Source organism: Felis catus, chromosome E2 (genome assembly GCF_018350175.1).
Source record: "Felis catus isolate Fca126 chromosome E2, F.catus_Fca126_mat1.0, whole genome shotgun sequence".
Classification (NCBI taxonomy): Eukaryota; Metazoa; Chordata; class Mammalia; order Carnivora; family Felidae; genus Felis; species Felis catus.
In genome coordinates, this window is record NC_058382.1 from 11,751,417 (window position 1) to 11,772,767 (window position 21,351).

Consider the following 21,351-nt stretch of genomic DNA (forward strand, 5'->3'; position numbering starts at 1 on the left):
GGATTTGCCTACTCTGGACTTTGCCTAGAGGCGGAATCCTACCCTCTGTAGCCCTCTGTGGCTGACTTCTTTCACTCTTTTGGGGTTCATTCGTGTTGTAGCCAGACAGTGCTCCACCCCGTTTATCTCTGAGTAATATTCCACTCTGTGTGGGTGGATACACCCCATGTTATCAGCTGTTGACGCGCATCTGGGGCGTCTCCACCTTCGGCCATTGCGAATAGTGCGGCTGTGAACACCGATGTACAGGTGTTTGGTGACCTCGTTTCAATTTTTCTGGGTCTCTGCCTGGAAGCGCAATTGCTGGGTCACCTCGTTTTCCACTCAGATTTCGGGAGCACAGGATCGATCGTCGGTCCAAGCCGTCTGCCACCTGGAGGTTTCCAGGACCTTGAGTCTCCTCTAGGTGGGGTAGTATCGGCTTGGAACCGCCCTCCCTACCCCTTCCTCCCCTGGGAGCAGTGCCCGGGCGGGGCTTGGGGCTGTTTTCGCCTCTCCGTCTGACCCTCTCCCCTTCCTGGCCCAACACGGATGATCGTGGTTTTCTCAATCGTCTGTGATTTGTGCAACTTCCACGCCCAAATTCGGGGTCCACTCTCTCGAGTCCCGGGTGCTTGTGAAATCCACAGTCTGTGCAGGACCGGTTGTCAGTATCCGTGGCGACAGCAGGGGGCGCATAGTCTTTGACTCGCAATTTCACCTCCAGGAGCGTGTCTTACACTCGTGGGTCAGTGCGAGCTGGGTGACAGTGATCAAGGCCACTCATTACGACACTGTAATGGGAAAAGGGCGGAAACACTACAAACATCTGTCCAGTGGGGGCTTGGATGAAAGAGTCCTGGATGTCCCCCTGGGGAGTACTTACTATGTGGCTGTAAAAAGATTAAAGGCACTTGCTGGGGGCGCCTGGGTGGCTCAGTTGGTTAAGGGTCTGACTTAACCACTCTCGTGGTTCGGTGAGTTCGAGTCCCAGGTCAGGATCTGTGCTGACAGCTCAGAGCCTGGAGCCTGCTTCCGATTCTGTGTCTCCCTCTCTCTCTGCTCCTCCCCCACTCGCGTTCTGTCTCTCAAAAATAAACATTAAAAAAAAAAATAATAAAGGTGCTCTCTCAGAATTTCCGGAAATCTTAGTTATAAAAGGATAGTGAAGAACAGTGTGTCTGAGATGTTACTTAGTATGGAAACAAGGATATATATTTATTCTGTGTGCATTTAAAAAGTTTTTTAAATGTCTATTTTTATTTTTTATTTATTAAACAATTTTTTTAATGTTTTATTTATTTATTTTTGAGATAGAGAGAGACGGAGCATGAGCAGGGGAGGGGCGGAGAGAGAGGGAGACACAGAATCCGAAGCAGGCTCCAGGCTCCGAGCTGTCAGCACAGAGCCCGATGCGGGGCTCGAACTCACAAACCATGAGATCATGCCCTGAAGTCAGAGGCTCAACCGACTGAGCCACCCAGGTGCCCCTGTTCTGTGTACGTTAATAACCCTCACCTGACAGTTGTTCCCGGGTTGTGGTGAGAGTGATAGATAAAATATATTCCCTTATACGGCAAAAGGGCTTTGTGGGTGTGATTGATGACCTTGAGATGGGGAGCTTATCCTGGGGGACCCGAGTGGGCCCAATGTGATCACAGGAAAGAGAGAGGCAGGAAGGTCAGAGGAGGAGGTGGGATGTGGGCACGGGGGGGGGGGGGAGGAAAGGCCAGGTGATAGTCCTTACGCCAAGGAACATGGGTGGTGCTTCTAGAAGCTGGAGGAAGAGATTCTCCCCAGGAGCCTCCGGAGGAACCCGCCCTGCGGCCACCTTGATGTTAGCGCCCAGAGAGACTCATTTTGGACTTCTGACCGCCAGAGCTCGTAAGAATAATTTTTTGTGTTTCAAACCACGAGGTTTACGGTAATACAGTTCCCCCTTCTAAAATGTACTATTTGGTGGGTTTTGGTGTATCACATTATTAATTTTTAAAACTTGTACGAAAACAGATGGGCGCCTGGGTGGCTCAGTCGGTTAAGCTTCCGACTCTCGACCTCAGTTCGGGTCTTGAGCTCAGGGTCGTGAGTTCAAGCCCCACGTCGGGTTCTATGCTGGTTGCGAAGCCGGCTTAAAAAGAAAATTGGGGGAAAACAGAGATGACACAAGCTGGCCACTGTAGGCATTTTTAAGTGTTCATTTACATGCTCAGGGTTGTGCAGGACTGAATACCTGTAAGCGAAAGAATGAAGCTGGGTCCTTTCCTTATTCTCTATGTGCAGACGAACTCAAAGTGGACCCCTGATGTTTTTTTTTTTTTTTTAAGGCTCTCTTCTTTTTTTTTTTTTTTAATTTTTTTTTTCAACGTTTATTTATTTTTGGGACAGAGAGAGACAGAGCATGAACGGGGGAGGGGCAGAGAGAGAGGGAGACACAGAATCGGAAACAGGCTCCGGGCTCTGAGCCATCAGCCCAGAGCCTGACGCGGGGCTCGAACTCCCGGACCGCGAGATCGTGACCTGGCTGAAGTCGGGCGCTTAACTGACTGCACCACCCAGGCGCCCCACCCCTGATGTTTTTTAATAACTTTTGATTTGGGGATGTTTATACAGGACCTAGTCAAAAAAATAAATAAATAAATAACAAGAGGGGCGCCTGGGTGGCTCAGTGGTTAGGTGTCGGACTTCGGCTCAGGTCATGATCTTGTAGTTCGTGGGTTCGAGTCCCGCGTCGGGCTCTGTGCTGACAGCTGGGAGCCCAGAACCTGCTTCGGATTCTGTGTCTCCCTCTCTCTCTGCCCCTCCCCTGCTCACGCTCTGTCTCTCTCTCTCTCTCTCAAAAATAACTGTTAAAAAAATTATTAAAAAAAAAATCGAGAGGGAAATAAAACGAGCTCTCCCCCGGGCATCTGAGAATCCTGGGGGCTCATCCCTGTGGCCCTCCTGATTCAGGTTCTTGCTCCCGCACCCCTGCTTCTGTCCCACACGGTGACAGTCCACGCGAAACTCAGCCACCCCCTTGCACACGGAGAGTCTAAGATGTAATCAATTAACTTTAATGAGGTGTTTGGGGCTAGGGATGGGTAGGGTTTATGTACTAGCAGCTTGACAGATCTCTCACTTGCCTCCCCCCCCCCACACACACACCCCGACACTGCGGAGCCCTGTTGGCCTTGCTGCGTCCCAAGAACTTCTTGTTTTCTCTTGCGAGGCAGCTCGGGCCTCATGCTCTGGGTTAGTTAGCATCTTGGCCAGAGGTCTTGCTTCCTGCAGGTATTTCCTGAACGGAGGGCCTTGCTGTAAAAGGGATTCTGGTGGCCCCCCCCCCCCCCCAACGATCAGAGACCGTTAGGAAGGAAATGCATCAGCTGTATCTGGTCAGCTCTGCCTCTGGGACCTCAGGCTGTATCCTCCCTGGTCTGAGGGCCATCCGTGTGTCTTGCCCAAGTGTGGCTTCTGCTCCCCCGGGACCTCTTCCTCCTTGGTTTGGACACTTTGCCTTCCTTGCTGGGTGACTGGCTCCCATTCTCTGGGCGGGGGGAGGCGGGGACCCGTCGACACCAGCACACTGGCTACGGACGATCTCCCGGGACCTGCGTCTTGGCAGAAGGTGCCTGGAACTCACGTCCTCCAAGTTCACGTCCACCATCTTCCCAGTCCTCGGACGGCCCCGAGCAGCTGAGTTCCAGCCTCGGGTTCTCTTACGGATTGAGGGTTGGAGGTATTTCTTGTCACCACAGGGATTCCACCGATCCAGGGATTTAGAAGTTCAAGGCCAGAGGTCAAATTCTTACAAAAATTCCCTGGCAGCTGGAACAGTCTGTGTGGCCCCACGATGTAGGAAAGGGTTAACCTTGCCCGAGGAAAGGTTTGGCCCTTTGCCCCTGACTCTGGGAGGTAAACCTCTAAGGTGTTGGAGGGTCTTGGCCGGTAGTCCTCTTAGTTTGCCTGGGGCTGTGGGCTGCACCAAACAGTCTATGCTAATAGTGTGATTTACAGTGGGGCCTTAAGACGGGGTGCCTGGGTGGCACGGTCCATTAAGCGTCCCACTTCTACTCAGGGCATGATCTCACGGTTCTTGAGTTCAAGCCCCGCCTCGGGCTCCGCGCTGACAGCACTGAGGCTGCGTGGGATTCTCTCCCTCTACTTCTCTCTCTGCCCCTCCCCCGCTTGCACTCTCAAAATAAACTTTGAAAAATAACATAGCGGGAAGGGAAGCAAAAATGACCTAAAAACAGGGAGGGAGATAAACCGTCAGAGACTGTAATATGGAGAACAAACTGAGGGTTGATGGGGTGGTGGGGGGGGGGGGGTTGAGGGGCGGGTGGGGGATGGGCTAACGAGGTGAGGGGCATTAAGGAGGACACCTGTTGGGACGAGCGCCGGGCGTTACGTGCAAGTGGCGAATCACTAAAATCTATCCCTGAAATCATTATCACACTCTATGTTAACTTACTTGGATGTAAATTAAAAATAATAAAAATAATAATAATAATAAATAATTAAGAATAGTAACACAGTGGGGCTTTGAGCTACAGAGGTGCTGGAGAGGACGGTCAGCTCCGTGGGTGGTCAGCCGTCCCTACCACGACGGAGCCCCGGAATAAATACCGCAACCAAAACTCCGGCAGCCCAAGGTCCGGCGAGGATGGCAGGACTCTGTTGTGCCGTCACACGTCACGGCTGGGAGAAATCGGGGCTGCCCGTGCGGGACGACTGGGACCTGGTGCCTGGTCGGTCCAGCCCGGTGCCCCCCAGGGGCTCTGCATCCACGCTGCTGACCTGAGTCTCATGCTCTCACTGTGATAACCCGAAGCGTGAGCGTAACCGCGTTCTTGGGTTCCGCGAGTCCTTCCAGCGAATGCCTGAGCCAGAGAGTGGTCGTGGGGAACAGCCGAACGTGCACCTGCTGCGGCACGGTGAGGCACAGGGGTCATTCCTGAGGTCGGCCTGGCACAAGGGAGGTGGCCAGTCTCTTTGGAGGGAGCCTTCCTCCACTGGGCAGGGTGGCCCCAGTCTCTCTCTCCAGCAGTCCCCACGCAGTCACCTGGTGTTCCCCGCGGGCGGGTCCTGGGAAGAGCTGGCATTAAGGTCCACCGCTGTGTAGGAGATACACTGGAAAGCGGAGAGTCAAACTTTAGCCTCCGAGCCCTTCCAGACAAAACCCTCCCGCTGAAGCCCAACTTGCACCTGGCACAGAGCGGCCGGCCTGTCCCCGCCCCTCTCCCTGAAGGCCAAGTGCTTCCTCGCTTGGTCTTAGCCCAAAGGCCAACAGGTGACCGAGGCAGCCCTTCTGAAGGTGCCATCATGAGTGGGGAGGGAAGGGGCGCCCGTGGGAATGCAGATCCCCAGCGCGGACCCGCCAGACGGGGACGCTCGGGGTGAGGGCCCGGGAGCGTGCATGCGGAGTCTGCCCGGCAGGAAAGTTTGGGAACCGCTGCTTGAGGCTTCTGGAGGAAGCCTGGCTCCTGACATCATGCTGGCTTTTGGTTAAGCGCTGCAGGTGCCCGGAGACACCCGTCCCCTCCTTGGGAGAGCCCGCACGGCTGGGCTGCGGTTCACGCGGAACCCCCACACCCTCCCCGGTGCCACCACCACACTTACGCCATTGGCAGAGGAGCTGTTTGGGGTCCGACCTGGGGAAAGAGGAGGAGAGGTCGTCAGGAACGGACGACAATGCCGGAAGGCTTGGGACGAGGACACACGTGGGTGGCAGTGCCCCCTGAGTTCTCAGTCCCAGCTCTGCCTTTGACACGCGGCGGCCACTCCCCACGGAGGTTTATACATTTGTAAAACCTGGGGGTTTGTGCCTCCCCCAGTTATGCATTCGGTTGTTAAGTATAAATGAATATTTCTTTATTAAAACTATTTTTTCTCTTTAATGTTTAGTTTTGAGAGCGAGCAAGGCACAGCGCGAGCGGGGGAGGGGCAGAGAGAGATAGGAAGACACAGAATCCGAAGCAGGCTCCAGGCTCTGAGCTGTCGGCACAGAGGCTGACGCGGGGCTCGAACTCACGGACCGTGAGATCATGACCTGAGCCGAAGTCGGACGCCTAACCGACTGAGCCACCCAGGCGCCCCGTAAATGAATATTTATTGAGCATGGGTTCTGGAACCTGATAGAAGGTTCCAAATCCTAACTCTGTCCTTTAGGAGCTGTGCGACCTTGGGTAATTAACTGAACCTCTCTGTGCTTCAAGTTTCCTCAACCATCAAACGGGTTTATTCAGCAAATAAGAAATGTCTACTTTGGGGATGTTTGGGTGGCTCAGTTGGCTGAGTGTCTGACTCTTGATTTTGATTTTCTTTCTTTCTTTCTTCCTTTTTCTTTCTCTTTCTTTCTTTCTTTCTTTCTTTCTTTCTTTCTTTCTTTCTTTCTTTTCTTCCTTCCTTCCTTCCTTCCTTCCTTCCTTCCTTCCTTCCTTCCTTCCGGTCATAATCTCACTGTTTGTGGGTTCAAGGCCCGCATTGGGCTCTGTGTTGGCAGTGAGGAGCCTGCTTGAGATTCTCTCTCTCTTTCTCTGCCTCTCCCCCACTTGAGTGTGCGCTCTCTCTCTCTCTCTGAAAAATAAATAAATATTAAAAGGAAAGAAATGTCTATTTTATGCCAGGTGCATTCTAGGCTCTGGAGATACAGCCGTGAACAAAAGAGACAAAAGTTTCTGCTCTCATGGAGCTTATGTTAATCAGAGAAATAGCATGACCACAATAATGATCATACCTTATATACACCCAGCGTGTGGCTTACCATGTGCCAAGTGCTGTGCCAAGTGTGTTACCCGTATGAGCAGGTACACTTAGTCCCATTTCACAGATGAGGAAACCGAGGCAAAGACAGCAGGTCGTTTGCCCACGCCGACACACTTAATAAAGCAGTAGAGTGAGCGGCAGGTGGTGCTGGGGACACAGCCGTGACCATGAATGACAGTTCTAGCTCTGCCCTCCCGGGCATCACAGGTCACTGGAGAGACCGACAAGTCCCCACCCAGTGGTGTCCCAAAGTGGGCGAGGGCTGGGGTGGGGGAGCCCAGCACAGGTGCTTGGCTCATTCTGGGAGATCGGTGAGGGCAAGGGCGAGGAGGAGGAGGAAGAGGAGGAGGAGGAGGAGGAGGAGGAGGAGGAGGAGGAGGAGGAAGAGGAGGAGGAGGAGGAGGAGGAGGAGGAGAAGGAGGAGGAGGAGGAGGAGGAGAAGGAGGAGAAGGAGGAGGAGGAGGAGGAGGAGGAGGAGGAGGAGGAAGAGGAGGAGGAGGAGGAGGAGGAGGAAGAGGAGGAGGACGAGGAGGAGGAGGAGGAGGAGGAGGAGGAGGAGGAGGACGAGGAGGAGGAGGACGAGGAGGGGGAGCAGGCCGCCTCCAGCTGGGATGTGAGGAGGCAGTTTTGTTTAGCGGTCGAGCGAACAACCTTCGTAGTTAGAGAACTGCTCTCTACTCCCGACTTTCCAGCTGTGTGGCTGCTGGAAGACTTCAGCTCTCTCAGCAACCATTTCCTCATCTGTAAAATGGGGCTCCCAGCACGAGGCACTCTGCAGGCTCTTCTCCGGAAGCCGAAGGACTTCACCAGAAGGGGCCATGGCGAGGGCGCTCCAGGCAGGGGAACAGCCTGTGTGAAGCCCTGGGAGTTAAGAGCATCAGGCCCTTTGGGGGCGCCGGGGTGGCTCAGTCGGTTGAGCAACCGGCTTCCGCTCAGGTCACCATCTCACGGTTTGTGAGTTCGAGCCCCGCGTCGGGCTCGCTGCTGTCCGCATGGAGCCCACCTTGGATCCTCTGTACCCTTCTCTGCCCCTCCCTCGGTCCCTCTCTCTCTCAAAAAGAAATAAACATGGGGCGCCTGGGTGGCTCAGTCGGTTGAGCGTCTGACTTCAGCTCACGTCACGATCTCACGGTCCGTGAGTTCGAGCCCCGCGTCGGGCTCTGGGCTGATGGCTCAGAGCCTGGAGCCTGTTTCCGATTCTGTGTCTCCCTCTCTCTCTGCCCCTCCCCCGTTCATGCTCTGTCTCTCTCTGTCTCAAACATAAATAAATGTTAAAAAAAATTAAAAAAAATAAACATTAAAAAAAACAAACAAAACAGCACAGGGCCCGTTAGAGAGCATCGGGCATCCTTCAGGGCTGCCCTGTTCCCTAGACATTTGTACGCGGAACCAGTGATCCAAGGAGCCAGATTCCCTGAACCTGGTGTCCTCATGTGTAAAATGGGGGAACCCCAAGGCACTGAGGATTCGGCGGGAGGCGGCCACGGGCGGGGCTTAGCACGAGTCATAGTAGGCGCCCAAGCCCGGCAGCTGTGGTGACATTCGTTCGTGGCTGACGGGCAGGGGACGTGCCAAAGAGGGAGGACTCACGGGAGCGTCTGAACCAGCAGAAATAAATCAGCAACAGGGCCACTAAGAACACGGTCGCCACGATGGCCACGATGGCCACGATGATGGTGATGGACAGGACTGGTTGTGGCTCTTCCTCGTGAGGTTCTGCTGGAAGAGAAGCAGGAGCCAGGGTTGGGTTCCCAGATTTCAGGGGTCTTCACCTGTCTCCCCACCCCCCCCCCCCACGTTACTCCGTACCCTTTAGGAAGCTACCACTGCCCCTCCCTTGGTCTATACCGTTCAGCAGGACTTGACCCCACCCTGTGGTTCTTAGGCCGAGACTTTGACCCGGGCCAGGCTGATCAGAGCATTCCGTTCTCCATGGCTGTTGTGACTGATTCTCGGAGCAGGGGAGGGGGCTGGGACCCTGGCTGTGTCAATGACCGGCAGCCCTGGGACTTGGGCTGGAGCTTTCGAAAGTGGCGTATTCTCTCCCCTGGGGCTACTGAACGAGGGGAGACGCGAGGCTATAGCTGCTGGGGGACCTCTCGCCTCTCTGAGCGCACACTCAGCCAGCAGAGACGAGAGAGACGTAAAGGAAAGTTCTGGGGTTACACAGCTGGAGCGTGTGGATCGGACCATACCTGAAGGTGCATTTTTCAATCCAGTCCCGTTTTTCTTGCTTAGACTATTCGGGGTTGGGCTTCTGTGAACTGCAATTGACAGAGCCCTGCCTAATTTGCTTGGGAAGGCCCTTCCCAGTCCCTGGGGACAAGCCTCACGCAACCGCCCCGGCCTGGGTCTGCAGAGTGGTATAGCCAGGAGGCTGGACGATGATTGTTGCAATGGTACAGAGGGTCCACTGGTCCTTTCGGGAGGGGGATGAGGGGTAGAATGGGAATCAGAGAGCGGTCTTGTGGCTGAAGACTCCCTAGCCAGGGGACCGATCCACACTTCTCCGTCAGAAGGGATCCTGCTGTCACCTCCTCCTTCCGTCCCTCTGTTCTCTCCCCCCCCCCCGGGGCAGGGTGGGGGAGGGGGGGCTCCTCACCTCTGATCAGGACGGTCATTTCTGCCTGGCCAGTCCCTAGGGCGTTGGTGACGTGGCAGATGAAAGTCGTGTTGATTGACTCGTCCACGGTACGGATCAGGAGGTGCGAGCCCTGGGCCTCAGCGGAGGGTGGCAGGGGGCCCCTGGTCCTGGGGAGACACGGACGGGTGAGGAAGCGGGAGGTGTGAGCCCTGACTGTAGGAAGCTCATGCCCCCGTTTCTGAGCGAAGCCGACAGAAGCCCCGAAAGTTCCCCGACTCTTCCTCTAGTGCCCACACCCAGCCTATCAGCAGGTGCCGACCGCCCCACCTTCAAAACCTCTCCAGACTCTGACCACTCCGCTGCCCTCCCTGGCCACCCCCGCCCCCCGCCGGGGCTGACCCCCTGCTCTGGGCTGCTGTGGCCGCCTTCTCACAGGGCTCCCCGCCTCCGCTGCAGTGGCCGGAGACATCTCGTTAGAACCACCCTCCGCTGTTCAGAGCCCTCCTGTGGCTGCTGCGTCACTCGGCGTAAACCCCAAGTGCTTACCCGGCCACAGACCCCATGAGCTGGCTGCAATACCACTGACCCCACTGTCTGTTCCTCTCCCCTTGGCTCTGCATCCACAGTGGCCTCCTTATCTTCAAAGGCTCCAGTTATGCCGCCACCTCGGGGGCTTTGCATATGCTGTTCCCTCTGCCAGGAATGCTGTTCCCTCTGCCGGGAGTGCTCATCCCCTGGATGCCAGCACGGCTCATCGTCCCCTTCCTTCAGGCCTCTGCTCCGATGTCACCTCAGTGACACCTTCGCTGGCCACCCTGTTTCAACTGTAGTGCCTCCCTCCCCTGCTTTCCCTCTTTCACAGCATTTATCCTCATCGGACACACCGCGCTTTACAGTGTTATTCTGTTTGTCCTTTCCCTCCCCACTAGAATGGAAGTGTCAGGAGGGGAGGGGATTTGGCCTGTCTCACTTGCCGAGGTATGTTGGCCAATGGGACCTGGCACACCGTAAACAGTCAAAAAGCTTTGGTTTGATGGATGGAGAAGACGCCAGCATGGAGTTTTGGGCATTCTGCAGAGCCGGGACGGAAACCCGGCCATGGGGCTCATGAGCCTGAATCACGGCTTGTGGTTTGAGGCGGGACAGTAAGGGCGTCTGCCAACACCACTGGAAAAGCCTTGACCGAGCCTCCTTTGACTGGCGGTAGGGACTCGACTGTGGCTCTGCACAGACACGGACAGGCGGGGACGGTCCCACCGCTGCATCTGCGTGGTGCAAACGGGAAGTGAGCCCACGTTCAGGTCTGGTTAAATCAGTGACGGCATGCATCTAGGACGGAACCCCAGCAGCACTGCAAAGGGTGGATGCTTTGAAATGCAGGAAAGGTAAAAGATTGGTGAGTGGAGGGAGGGGTGGACCGATGGACAGAAACGTGATAGAGCAGGTCCAGCAGAATGTCAGCGGGAGAAGCCACGTGGTGGGTTTTTGAGCGTTCGCTGGAAGATTCTTAACATCTTTTGTGTACGTCTAAAACTTCCCCTAAGGAAACGTTGGGGGGAATGGGGATGTGGATCTATGGGCTGGGACCCAGAAAGGCGTTCATGCAATAAGGGGAAAGTTTCAAAACTGGACCCATAGCACAGTTTTTGTTTAGAAGTGTAGAAGGGTGGGTTGGAAGTGTTAGAAGCGGGAAGGATGTATAACAAAGGGTAACGGTGGGTATTTCTGGAGGTGGCTGTGTCCACTTGACTACGGGTGCTATTTCTTCTTGCTCATAGCTGGATCGTCTCAAGTTTCCGTAGTGGTCGTAAGTCATTTTGTAACAAGCACGAAAGCCCAATACAAATTATGAAAGGCAATCGGTCCCTCTGCCTTTTTCTTTCCTCACTCTTAACCCTGACCTTGGCATGAACTTGAAGAAATCTGATTGCTCTGTAATGGGGACAGCACCTGCTCCGTCAGAACTGACTTGAGCAGATTATATGAGGTGACCCATGACAGGGTGGGGGTGGGGAGGTGGCACAGCCCAGAGGTTAAGAGGGTCGGTTTGGAGGTACTTCTGTCCCCTTGTGGCTGTGGGTCCCCCCGCAAAGGACTGCGCCTATTGGGGCCCAACTTAACTTTTTTCTTTAATTTTTAAAAAAATGTTTATTATTTTTGAGAGAGAGAGACAGAGTGCGAGCAGGGGAGGGGCAGAGAGAGAGGGGGACACAGAGTCCGAAGCAGGCTCCAGGCTCTGAGCTGTCAGCACCGACCCTGACGTGGGGCTCGAACTCATGACCCGTGAGATCGTGACCTGAGTGGAAGTCAGAGGCTTCACCGACTGAGGTGCCCCGGGCCCTGCTTATCTTTAACCCTGGTAACAGTGCTTCCTAGGCCCAGAGTGTGGGTGTCACACGGGGTCCATGACCACCGGTGCACAGCAGACAACAGAAAAGAGCAGGTGTAATGGTGAACCTGAACTAAACCCCTCATACGCTGTGCACACCAGACAGAAAATTTTACTGGGGCCTAAAGTCAACTTTTCTCTTTTTACTTTCTTGCGCTTCCCTCCTCCCTCAGACTCAGGAGTTCTGCCCCCAGACCCTCTTCCCACAGACCCAGGAGTCTAGGCTCCCAGCCCCTCCTCCCTCAGACCCCGGAGTCTAGGCTCCCAGCCCCTCCTCCCTCAGACCCAGGAGTCCTGCCCCCAACCCCTCCTCCCTCAGACCCAGGATCCAGACCCCCAGCCCCTCCTCCCTCAGATCCAGACTCCAGCCCTGCACCCCCTCCTCCCTCAGACCCAGGAGTCCTGCCCCCAACCCCTCCTCCCTCAGACCCAGGAGTTCTGCTCCCAGCCCCCCCTCCCTCAGATCCAGGGGTTCAGGCCCCCAGTCCCTCCCCTTTCAGACCCAGGGACCCAGTCCCCCCAGCCCACCCCCCCTCAGACCCTGGAGTCCAGGCCCCAGCCCCTTCACCCTCAGACCCAGCCTCCAGCCCTGCAACCCCTCCTCCCTCAGACCCAGGAATCCAGCCCCCAGCCCCTCCTCCCTCAGACCCAAGGGCCCAGCCCCCAGCCCCCTCCTCCCTCAGACCCAGGGGTCCAGACCCCAGCCCCCTCCTCCCTCAGACCCAGGGGTCCAGACCCCAGCCCCCTCCTCCCTCAGACCCAGGGGTCCAGACCCCAGCCCCTCCTCCCTCAGACCCAGGAGTCCAGCCCCCAGCCCCTCCTCCCTCAGACCCAGGAGTCCAGCCTCCAGCCCCTCCTCCCTCAGACCCAAGGGCCCAGCCCCCAGCCCCCTCCTCCCTCAGACCCACGGGCCCAGCCCCCAGCCCCCTCCTCCCTCAGACCCACGGGCCCAGCCCCCAGCCCCCTCCTCTCTCAGACCCACGGGCCCAGCCCCCAGCCCTCTCCTCCCTCAGACCCACGGGTCCAGCCCCCAGCCCCCTCCTCCCTCAGACCCAAGGGCCCAGCCCCCAGCCCCCTCCTCCCTCAGACCCACGGGTCCAGCCCCCAGCCCCCTCCTCCCTCAGACCCACGGGTCCAGCCCCCAGCCCCCTCCTCCCTCAGACCCACGGGTCCAGCCCCCAGCCCCCTCCTCCCTCAGACCCACGGGTCCAGCCCCCAGCCCCCTCCCCCCTCAGACCCACGGGTCCAGCCCCCAGCCCCCTCCTCCCTCAGACCCAGGAGTCCAGCCCCCAGCCCCCTCCTCCCTCAGACATAGGAGTCCAGCCCCCAGCCCCCTCCTCCCTCAGACATAGGAGTCCAGACCCCAGCCCCCGCCTCCCTCAGACCCACGGGTCCAGCCCCCAGCCCCCTCCTCCCTCAGACCCACGGGTCCAGCCCCCAGCCCCCTCCTCCCTCAGACCCACGGGTCCAGCCCCCAGCCCCCTCCTCCCTCAGACCCACGGGCCCAGACCCACCCAGGACTCACGTGCTCCAGTCGTAGCCTGTGGGCTCTGGTTTGCTGCGGACATCACAGTTCAGGGTGGCCTCGCTGCGGCCGAGGTACCAGTTGTCATCATAGCCGGAAATGGAGACCTCAGGGGGGTCTGAGGGAAACAGACGCACGGGCTCAGAGACGGGGACTCTTCAGAGCAGCCTAGGGACATGTGGGATCGTGTCATAATGAGGAAAGGCCTCAGTGGGTTTCAGGCACAGCTCAAGATAGAGAGGCCTGTCAGGAATCTGGGGCAATGGATTCCCTCAGAATAAAAGGCCAGAAGTCCTCGGCAGCATGGGAGCCAGCGGGTGCTAAGAAGGCTTTTCGGGACCTGCTGCTCTCTACTCGTTTTCCTGGACAAGCCGGGTCCTTGTGTGCCTCGGGTGTCCTGTGAGAAAAGGCCTCTTAGACACTCATAACACACAGGAGCATATTCAAGGCTCTGACAAGTCCTGCTGGAAAGAATCCTGGATGACCCTGCTTCAGCTGCTGTTTTTCCATCCTAAATGTGATGGACCAGGAAGACGCTTCAAAGTCCCCAGGGGGAAGGCCAGCGAGACAGTGTTTTTTTTGTGGGGGGCGGAGCCCGTGTCGATCCCCTCCTCCCTCGGACCCAGTGGCCATGTTGAGGGTGCCCCGTGTAGACAGTGCCCGAGGGAATCAGTGTGGCAACTTCTTGGAGGGAGTATTCAGTATAGACAGTGAAGGGAGGACACAGCCCTTAGATGAGCCAGTGTAGACACCATCGGGGGCCAGTGTGAGAGAGTACCCAGGAGAACCAACATAGAAAATGTAAGGTCGGGGCGCCTGGGTGGCGCAGTCGGTTAAGCGTCCGACTTCGGCTCAGGTCACGATCTCGCGGTCCGTGAGTTCGAGCCCCGCGTCGGGCTCTGTGCTGACAGCTCCGAGCAAATGTGTTTTAAAAGAAAAATTTTAATATTAAAAAAAATCCCCAGGGGCGCCTGGGTGGCTCAGTCGGTTAAGCGTCCGACTTCAGCCAGGTCACGATCTCGCGGTCCGTGAGTTCGAGCCCCGCGTCGGGCTCTGGGCTGATGGCTCAGAGCCTGGAGCCTGCTTCTGATTCTGTGTCTCCCTCTCTCTCTGCCCCTCCCCCGTTCATGCTCTGTCTCTCTCTGTCTCAAAAATAAATAAAAACGTTAAAAAAAAAAAAAGAAAAAAAAAATGTAAGGTCAAAATGTCAATGCAGACAGATGTCACAGGAGCCAGGCTAGACAACCCGGGAAACAGTGACAGCTTCCCAGAGCTGGCGGCCAAGTGACGGGCGTAGACAATGGGGGCAGTCGGGTCCGCAGCCCGCATGTCCGGCAGAGATGATGGCGAAACAGTGTAGAAAGCGGACAAGGGGGTTGGCGTCGACAACGCGGGAAACCCTGTAGCAATAGGCAAGGTCAGCGTAGACAGTCGGCTCGGGAAGCAGGTGGAGGCGGCGTGTGTAGACTGTGCTCAAGGAGCATGCTCCCTTGACTGTGCTCAAGGGAGCCGGGAGAGACAGAGGCCTTCATGTGGGGGTCCCTGCCTTTGCTCACATTGGGGTACACTCACAAGGCACGGCGAGAGTCACAGACAGCAGGACGGCCTCCCTGAAGCTCTCATGTTCCACTTTGCAGGTGACTTTCTGGCCATCTGCCTGGCTGGAGGGTGTTAAGGTTAAGAGGCTGATGACGTCGAACGTGCCAGGCAGGTGTCCTGGCACCAGGCTGTCATTGGCCTTCCCGTCCGGGTATGACCAGGAGATCCGGGCGGGCGGCCGGCCCCCACGGGAGACGCAGCGGGCCACGGGCACAGGCTCCAGGCTGAGCGGGCCGGGCGGGACCTCCTCCGTCTCGGCCGCGTTCTCCGGCTGGGCTGTGGAGGGAAGCAAGAGGGACCAGTCAGTCCTCGCCCGCGGTCGTTCAACAGACATCTCAGCAGCAGACGGGGGAAGCTAGCTGAGGGCCAGGTTCAAATCCCAACTCTGTCCCCGAGCCACTGGGTGGCTTTGGGCACGTCTGTGCCTCAGTTTCCTTGCCTGTCAACGGGAGATAATGATAGGCTCACAGGCAATGAGATTATGCAGGGAAGGCTCCTAAAATGGTAGTGGGCACATAATAACTGCTTGATAAACGATAGTATAATTGGGACGTGAATACCTTGCTTGGCAATATGACGGGCAGTGTTGGGGACCCAGGCATGACTGGGACGGCCCCAGCCCTGCCTCCATGGGGTATACAGTCCAGGGGGAAGACAGAATTCCCCACGTAGTGGCAACCCAGAGTGGGCCAGGCTGGGATGGGGGAGCCCAGAAGGAGTGCCCCAGTCTGGGGTAGCAGTGAAGGAGGGTTTCATGGAGGAGAGGAGGGCTGGTAGCGTCCTGGGGGTCGAGAAGGGAAGTGATGGGCTCAAGGTGATACAGTTGTGATGGACAGAGCTAGACTTTCACACAGTTCTGACTCCAAACCCATCTTGACCATCTCTCTCTCTCTCCTTTATTTATTTATTTATTTATAATTTTTTAAACATTTATTTATTTAAAAAAATTTTTTTTAACGTTTATTTATTTTTTTTTGAGACAGAGAGAGACAGAGCATGAACGGGGGAGGGTCAGAGAGAGAGAGGGAGACACAGAATCCGAAGCAGGCTCCAGGCTCCGAGCCGTCCGCACAGAACCCGACGCGGGGCTCGAACCCACGAACCGTGAGATCATAACCTGAGCTGAAGCCGGGCGCTTAACCGACTGAGCCACCCAGACGCCCCTTGACCATCTCTTTATCGTCATTCTGGTGATTCCCAAACCTGGGGTTTCACTTGGTTCCTTCCTCATTATTGCCTGTTGCCGTAATGTTATTACGGACTGGAGATTTCTCTTGAATTTGACTCACTGGTTGGGTTTTTTTTTTTTTTTTTTTTTTTTTTGTAAAATACTGAGAATTTTATGTAAAATACATAAAATTTCCAAAACAACCGTTACCCGGTCTGCTAGGTATCTGCAACGAGTAAATTATTAACGGAAATATTACTTTAAATTAAAACTAGTTTCTATCTCTGCCGGCAGGGAGTTCCGGAGGGACCCATTGCAGGCACAAAAGGCCGGGCTTCCGGTTGTTTCTGATTCACATAAAGAATCACACACAGTACATGCTGCAGAATGGGGTCCACGGCCTGAAGGATACTGAAGTTAGGAGGTGGATTAATTTTTTCTTGATATGTTGCTCGGTACTGTGAGCCCTACCAACATGGTCCCTGCGATCATCTCCTATCAGGACGGCCTCCTCGGGTTCACGGCCAGCACCTCCCGGAGGCTTCCAAAAAGGACATTTTCTCAGGTTTTCCCACGGCAGTGGCTTTGGTGTCTGCGGTCCATTCGAAAGCAGTCACGGCCGGTCTGGGGCGCAGGGACAGACCATCCTTCCTCTTGGAATACTTGGCTTTGGGATTGCTATCGGGGGCGCACCCTATCCAGGAGGAACCGGAGGGCTCAATTCAGAATTTGATAATGAAAATATTCTGATGCCAAGCCTATGACCACAGCATTAAGATCACTTTATTGGTGGGCGCCTCGGTGGCTCGGTCAGTTAAGCATCTGACTTCCATTCACTGTTGGTGAGTTCGAGCCCCGCATCAGGCTCGACAGCTCAGAGCCTGGGACCTGCTTCGGATTCTGTGTCTTCCTCTCTCTCTGTCCCTCCCCTGCTCACGCTCTGTGTCTCTCTCTCTCAAAACTAAACAGGGGCGTCTGGTTGGCTCAGTCCGTTAGGTGTCCAACTGTTGGTTTCTGCTCTGCTCATGGTCTCACGGTTCGTGGGTTTGAGCCCCGCATGGGGCCCTGTGCTGACAGCGTGGAGCCTTCTTGAGATTCTCACTCTCCCTCTCTCTCTCTCCGCCTCTCCCCCACTCGTGTGCTCTCTCTCTTTCAAAATAAATAAACTTAAAAAAATCACTCGTTTGTATTCCTTTGAGATCAGGTAGCCCCCCATCATCCCCTCCCGGCTCCTCGGCTCACCCAGCACGCGGAGCCAGGTGCGCGCGCTCTTGCTGCCGTCGGGGAACATGGCGAACCGGCAGGTGTAATTGGCCTCGTCCTCGGCGCGCAACCCTCGCAGGGACAGCGACGCGTCCCGCAGCTCCTCGCCCGGCCTGGCGGCCACAAACTCCAGCCGCCCGGGCTCGGGGAAGCTGGAGCCCTGTGTGGGGTGGAAGACCGCCACGTTGAGGTCGTCCCCCGCCGCCGTCCGCCGCGTCCACGTGGCCTGCGTCACCTGCACTTTGTGCTCCAGGGGCGGCAGTTTGCACCGCAGCTCCACCGTGTCGCCCAGGAAGCCGCGCACCTGCGCGGGCGCCTGCACATCAACGGTCCCGGTCCCTGCGGGGAAAGGCGGGGCGGGGGAGGGGGGTTGGGGGGAGACGGGGTCAGACCCGGCGCCTGTGGTCTGGACGCTCCACGCGAGGGGCATCCGGGAGGCCGCTCGCGCTGGGTCTCCAACCCGTCCGGGCCACTTCCCTGGGCTGTTATTACCGTATTTCCCCGATCTCAGCATCATCGATGTGTTTAATTGTAGTTAAAAACTGAAATCTGCCATTGAAACCATTTCAAAGGGCACGAGGCCCTGCATTAACTATCACCGATAACTAGTTCCAGAAGGTTTCTGTCAGCTCAGTGTCATCAGTCCCGCTGTGACACTGTCACTTACAGCATGACTCACTGAAGGGTGGGAAAAGGGGCAGAAACTCTTGAGTCTTAGAATCCATGAAATACGGTATTATTATTACTTTTATTGGGCATGGACCCCGATCGGGAGAAGGTTTGTAGGGGATCCTGGCACAAGAAGGCTGGCGATTATAATCCAAGGATTTTGGATCCCTTCCAGTCTGTGCTGTGAGGCTTCAGGCAGGTTACTTAAACCCTCTGATTCTTTTTCCTAATTTGTAACGTGGGGCTAATAACAGTTAACACTCACTGGTTGCTTACACACACCAGGGGCTGTTCCTTCCGAGTGCTTCATGTATCTCTCAGCATTGAGTCCCTAAACAGTTCCTTGAGGCCAGCACGGCTGTCAGCCCCACTTTATAGATGGGGAAACCAAGGCAGAGTCGTTTGCTCCAGGTCACGGAGAGGGTAAAATGGCTGAAGTGCGCTTTGAACTCTGGGGTCTGACCTCTAACCCACAAGGCTCCGTATTAAAGTCTTTCAGCCTAGGGGCGCCTGGGAGGCTCAGTCGGTTGGGGTTGTCGGTTGAGCGTGAGACTTTGGCTCAGGTCATGATCTCGTGCATTCACGGCTTCAAGCCCTGCATCCAGCTTGCTGCTGTCAGTGTGGGGTCCCTGCTTCAGATCCTCTGTCCCTCTGTCTCTCTGCGTTCCACCCCGCCCCCCGAGCTCTCTCTCACTCTGCTCTCTCAAAAGTAAATACTTAAAAAAAAAAAACCAAAAATCTTTTGGCCTAGGGCCCCAGCACACAGTAGGCCCTCAATATAGTTATTGACTCTTGTTTTATTATTTTTTAATATGAAATTTATTATCAAATTGGTTTCTTATTGATTTTAATAAAATCCTACGCATTCTTTTTTTTTTTTTCCTATGCACTCTTATTATTAATACAGATAATGGAGAAGGTGGGAAAGAGTTAAGTTCTTTGAACCCCAGCACTGCTACTCATTAGCTGTGGGTCTACGTGTGGGTGGTTTCACTGCTCTGAGCCTCAGTTTTCTCATCTGTGAAACGGGCGTGATTATAGCAGCGTAGGGTTGCTGGGCAGATGAGGTGATAAAATCTATGTAAAGGGATCAGCACCTGCCAATGACTCTATCAAGGTGAATAGTACTGTGTTGTGAGGAAGAGGAAGCTGGGAGGTAGCACGCAGAGGCGCTGGGAGCTGGGAGCGTGGAGGAGGGCACAGCTGGAACGCAGGGCGCTAATGTGGGGTCCAATGAGCAAGTGAGTCTCCCACTCTGGTGCTTTCCTCCACCAGAGGGCAGGTCTCTTCCACACTGAGTGTAGTGTACTAACCACACGCAGGTGCCTACTCTGTGCCAGGACCTGCCTACTCTGTGCCAGGCATATGAGCCGCTTCCTTACAGGTGGCCTCCTGCAACCCCGTCCTAATGCCCCACGAGATGTGCATGATTAGTATTTTCATCCCCACTGGACAGAGAGGGCAAGTGCGTTCCTGAGGGTCAAGCCACTTGCCTAGCCCCGGGGCTGGTCTACCCTGCGTCTAGGCTCCCAGGCACCAGTCTCTCCTGCTGCCCTGGTGGAGGGGGGGGGGCCTGTCCAATTTTGGCTCACTCATGGGGTCTGTTACTTGTTTTTTTTTTTTTTTTTAATTTTTTAAATGTTTATTTGTGTGTGTGAGAGAGAGATGGAGAGCACGAGTGGGGGAGGGTCAAGAGAGAGGGAGACACAGAATCCGAAGCAGGCTCCAGGCTCCGAGCCGTCAGCACAGAGCCTGAGGCGGGGCTCGAACTCACGGACCGCGAGATCGTGACCTGGCTGAAGTCGGGACGCTTAACCGACTGAGCCACCCAGGCGCCCCTATCTTTCCCTATTTAAAAAAATCATTGGAGTTCTTTTTGAAATTTTTTAAAGTTTTTTTTTTTAATGTTTATTTATTTTTGAGAGAGAGAGAGAGAGAGAGAGACTGGAGGAGGGGGAGAGAGAGAGGGAGACACAGAATCTGAAGCAGGCTCCAGGCTCCGAGCTGTCAGCACAGAGCCTGAGGCGGGGCTCGAACTCACGGACCGCGAGATCGTGACCTGGCTGAAGTCGGACGCTTAACCGACTGAGCCACCCAGGCGCCCCATGGGTCTGCTGCTTCTTGCTGGTGCCTGGGGCAAGTTCCTTCCTCTCTCTGTGCCTCAGTCTCCTCATCTGTAACTGGAGGTCACAGTAGGACCCATATTGGGGATCTCCTTAAGCGGTTTAGGTTGGTAGCTCTGCATGAACTCCTCAAGCCTCGGGAGAAGTGCCCTGTGTTCTGGGAATCACCTTTTGGGAAATGCCGAGATGAGGGACTGTGGCTTCCCCAGTATCGTGATTCAACAATTCCCACACTTCCCAAGTCTGTATTCGGTATTAATATTGTTCACACGAATTATGCTTATTCTTACCAAGTGCAACACTGGTCAGCAACCTCCCAAGACACAGTCTTACGAGATAGGTAAGAATCCCTCCCCACCCTCAACACGTTTTATGGAAACAGAGAGGTTAGGAAACGCTCCTGAGCTCAGGACTTCAAGGCTGTATCCCCAGGGCTTGGAACACTGCCTGACACACAGTAAGCGCTCCATAAACGCGTGTGGGGAATGAATGCATGCATGCTTTCATACTGGAACACGAGCCGAGCCTGGAAGGGCCGGCCGCAGGGTAGGCCAGCCCCCGGCTCTGCCACTTGCTGGCTAGCCTAGGCAAGTGACTTGACCCTCAGGAATGCACTTGCCCTCTCTGTCCAGCGGGGATGAAAATACTAATGCCCTTAGAGCCATACAATAGGGGTCAGAAGCGATTCGGGGGAGTTATGTGCCACCGCCTTCCTGTTCCCCATCAAGATTCTCTGTCCCCGATCAGATAGGGGGGCCGCAGGAGTCAGGGAAGCACATCCGGCCACGGTGAATGGCTGGACACGGAGGAGTCATCCTCCGCTGAGATTCTCCCATTGACTGATGGCCCTACGGTGGTGTATCGGTGTATCGAAGTCTGGCCTGAGCCCTTCCCGGGACCCAAGTTCCTCCAGACTCGGGGCGGCGGGGGAACCCGGGAGGCCGAGCACCCCGCTGGTGCAGAGGGGGACGGGGGAGGGTGGGGGAATAAGCAGTGGCCGCCAGGTCGAACGCGGTTACTCACCTGCTCTCGTGGGCGCCCAGAGCAGGCACAGCAGCGACAGCAGCAGCGGCGGCCACACCATCCTGGGTTCCTCCGGGTCGCCGCTGGGGCCGAGCCTCCTCCCGGGTTTGCTGGGCCACCGCCCGGGCTTGGAACTGCTACCCAGGAATCCCCGGGACTGCACCCGCGCTCGAGCGGAGCCTGGGTGTGGAGTGGAAGTTCCGCACGGGTGTGCAGCCCGGGCTGGGAGGGGCGGGGCTGCCCTGCGCGAAGGGGGTGCTACCCTGCGCGTCGGTGCTCCTC

General features: G+C 55.9%; 1 protein-coding gene across 3 annotated transcripts; it reads right to left on the reverse strand.

The window, feature by feature from the left end:
- Positions 1-4,423: 4,423 nt before the first annotated feature.
- On the reverse strand, positions 4,424-21,315 carry PVR (PVR cell adhesion molecule). 3 transcript variants are annotated; one of them, XM_003997727.6, is made up of 8 exons: positions 21,070-21,312; positions 17,234-17,593; positions 14,797-15,099; positions 13,225-13,342; positions 9,329-9,477; positions 8,317-8,445; positions 5,581-5,612; positions 4,424-5,091 (listed from the first exon to the last, which is right to left on the reverse strand). In XM_003997727.6, exons 1-8 carry the CDS (start codon positions 21,128-21,130, stop codon positions 5,020-5,022), a joined length of 1,224 nt encoding a protein of 407 aa, XP_003997776.3. In that variant the 5' UTR covers positions 21,131-21,312; the 3' UTR covers positions 4,424-5,019. The 3 variants fall into 3 exon arrangements, with proteins under 3 accessions (XP_003997776.3, XP_044901842.1, XP_044901841.1); XM_045045907.1 differs by having other exon boundaries at positions 8,317-8,442; positions 21,070-21,311; XM_045045906.1 differs by lacking the exons at positions 4,424-5,091; positions 5,581-5,612; positions 8,317-8,445 and adding an exon at positions 8,565-8,990 and having other exon boundaries at positions 21,070-21,315.
- Positions 21,316-21,351: the final 36 nt, after the last annotated feature.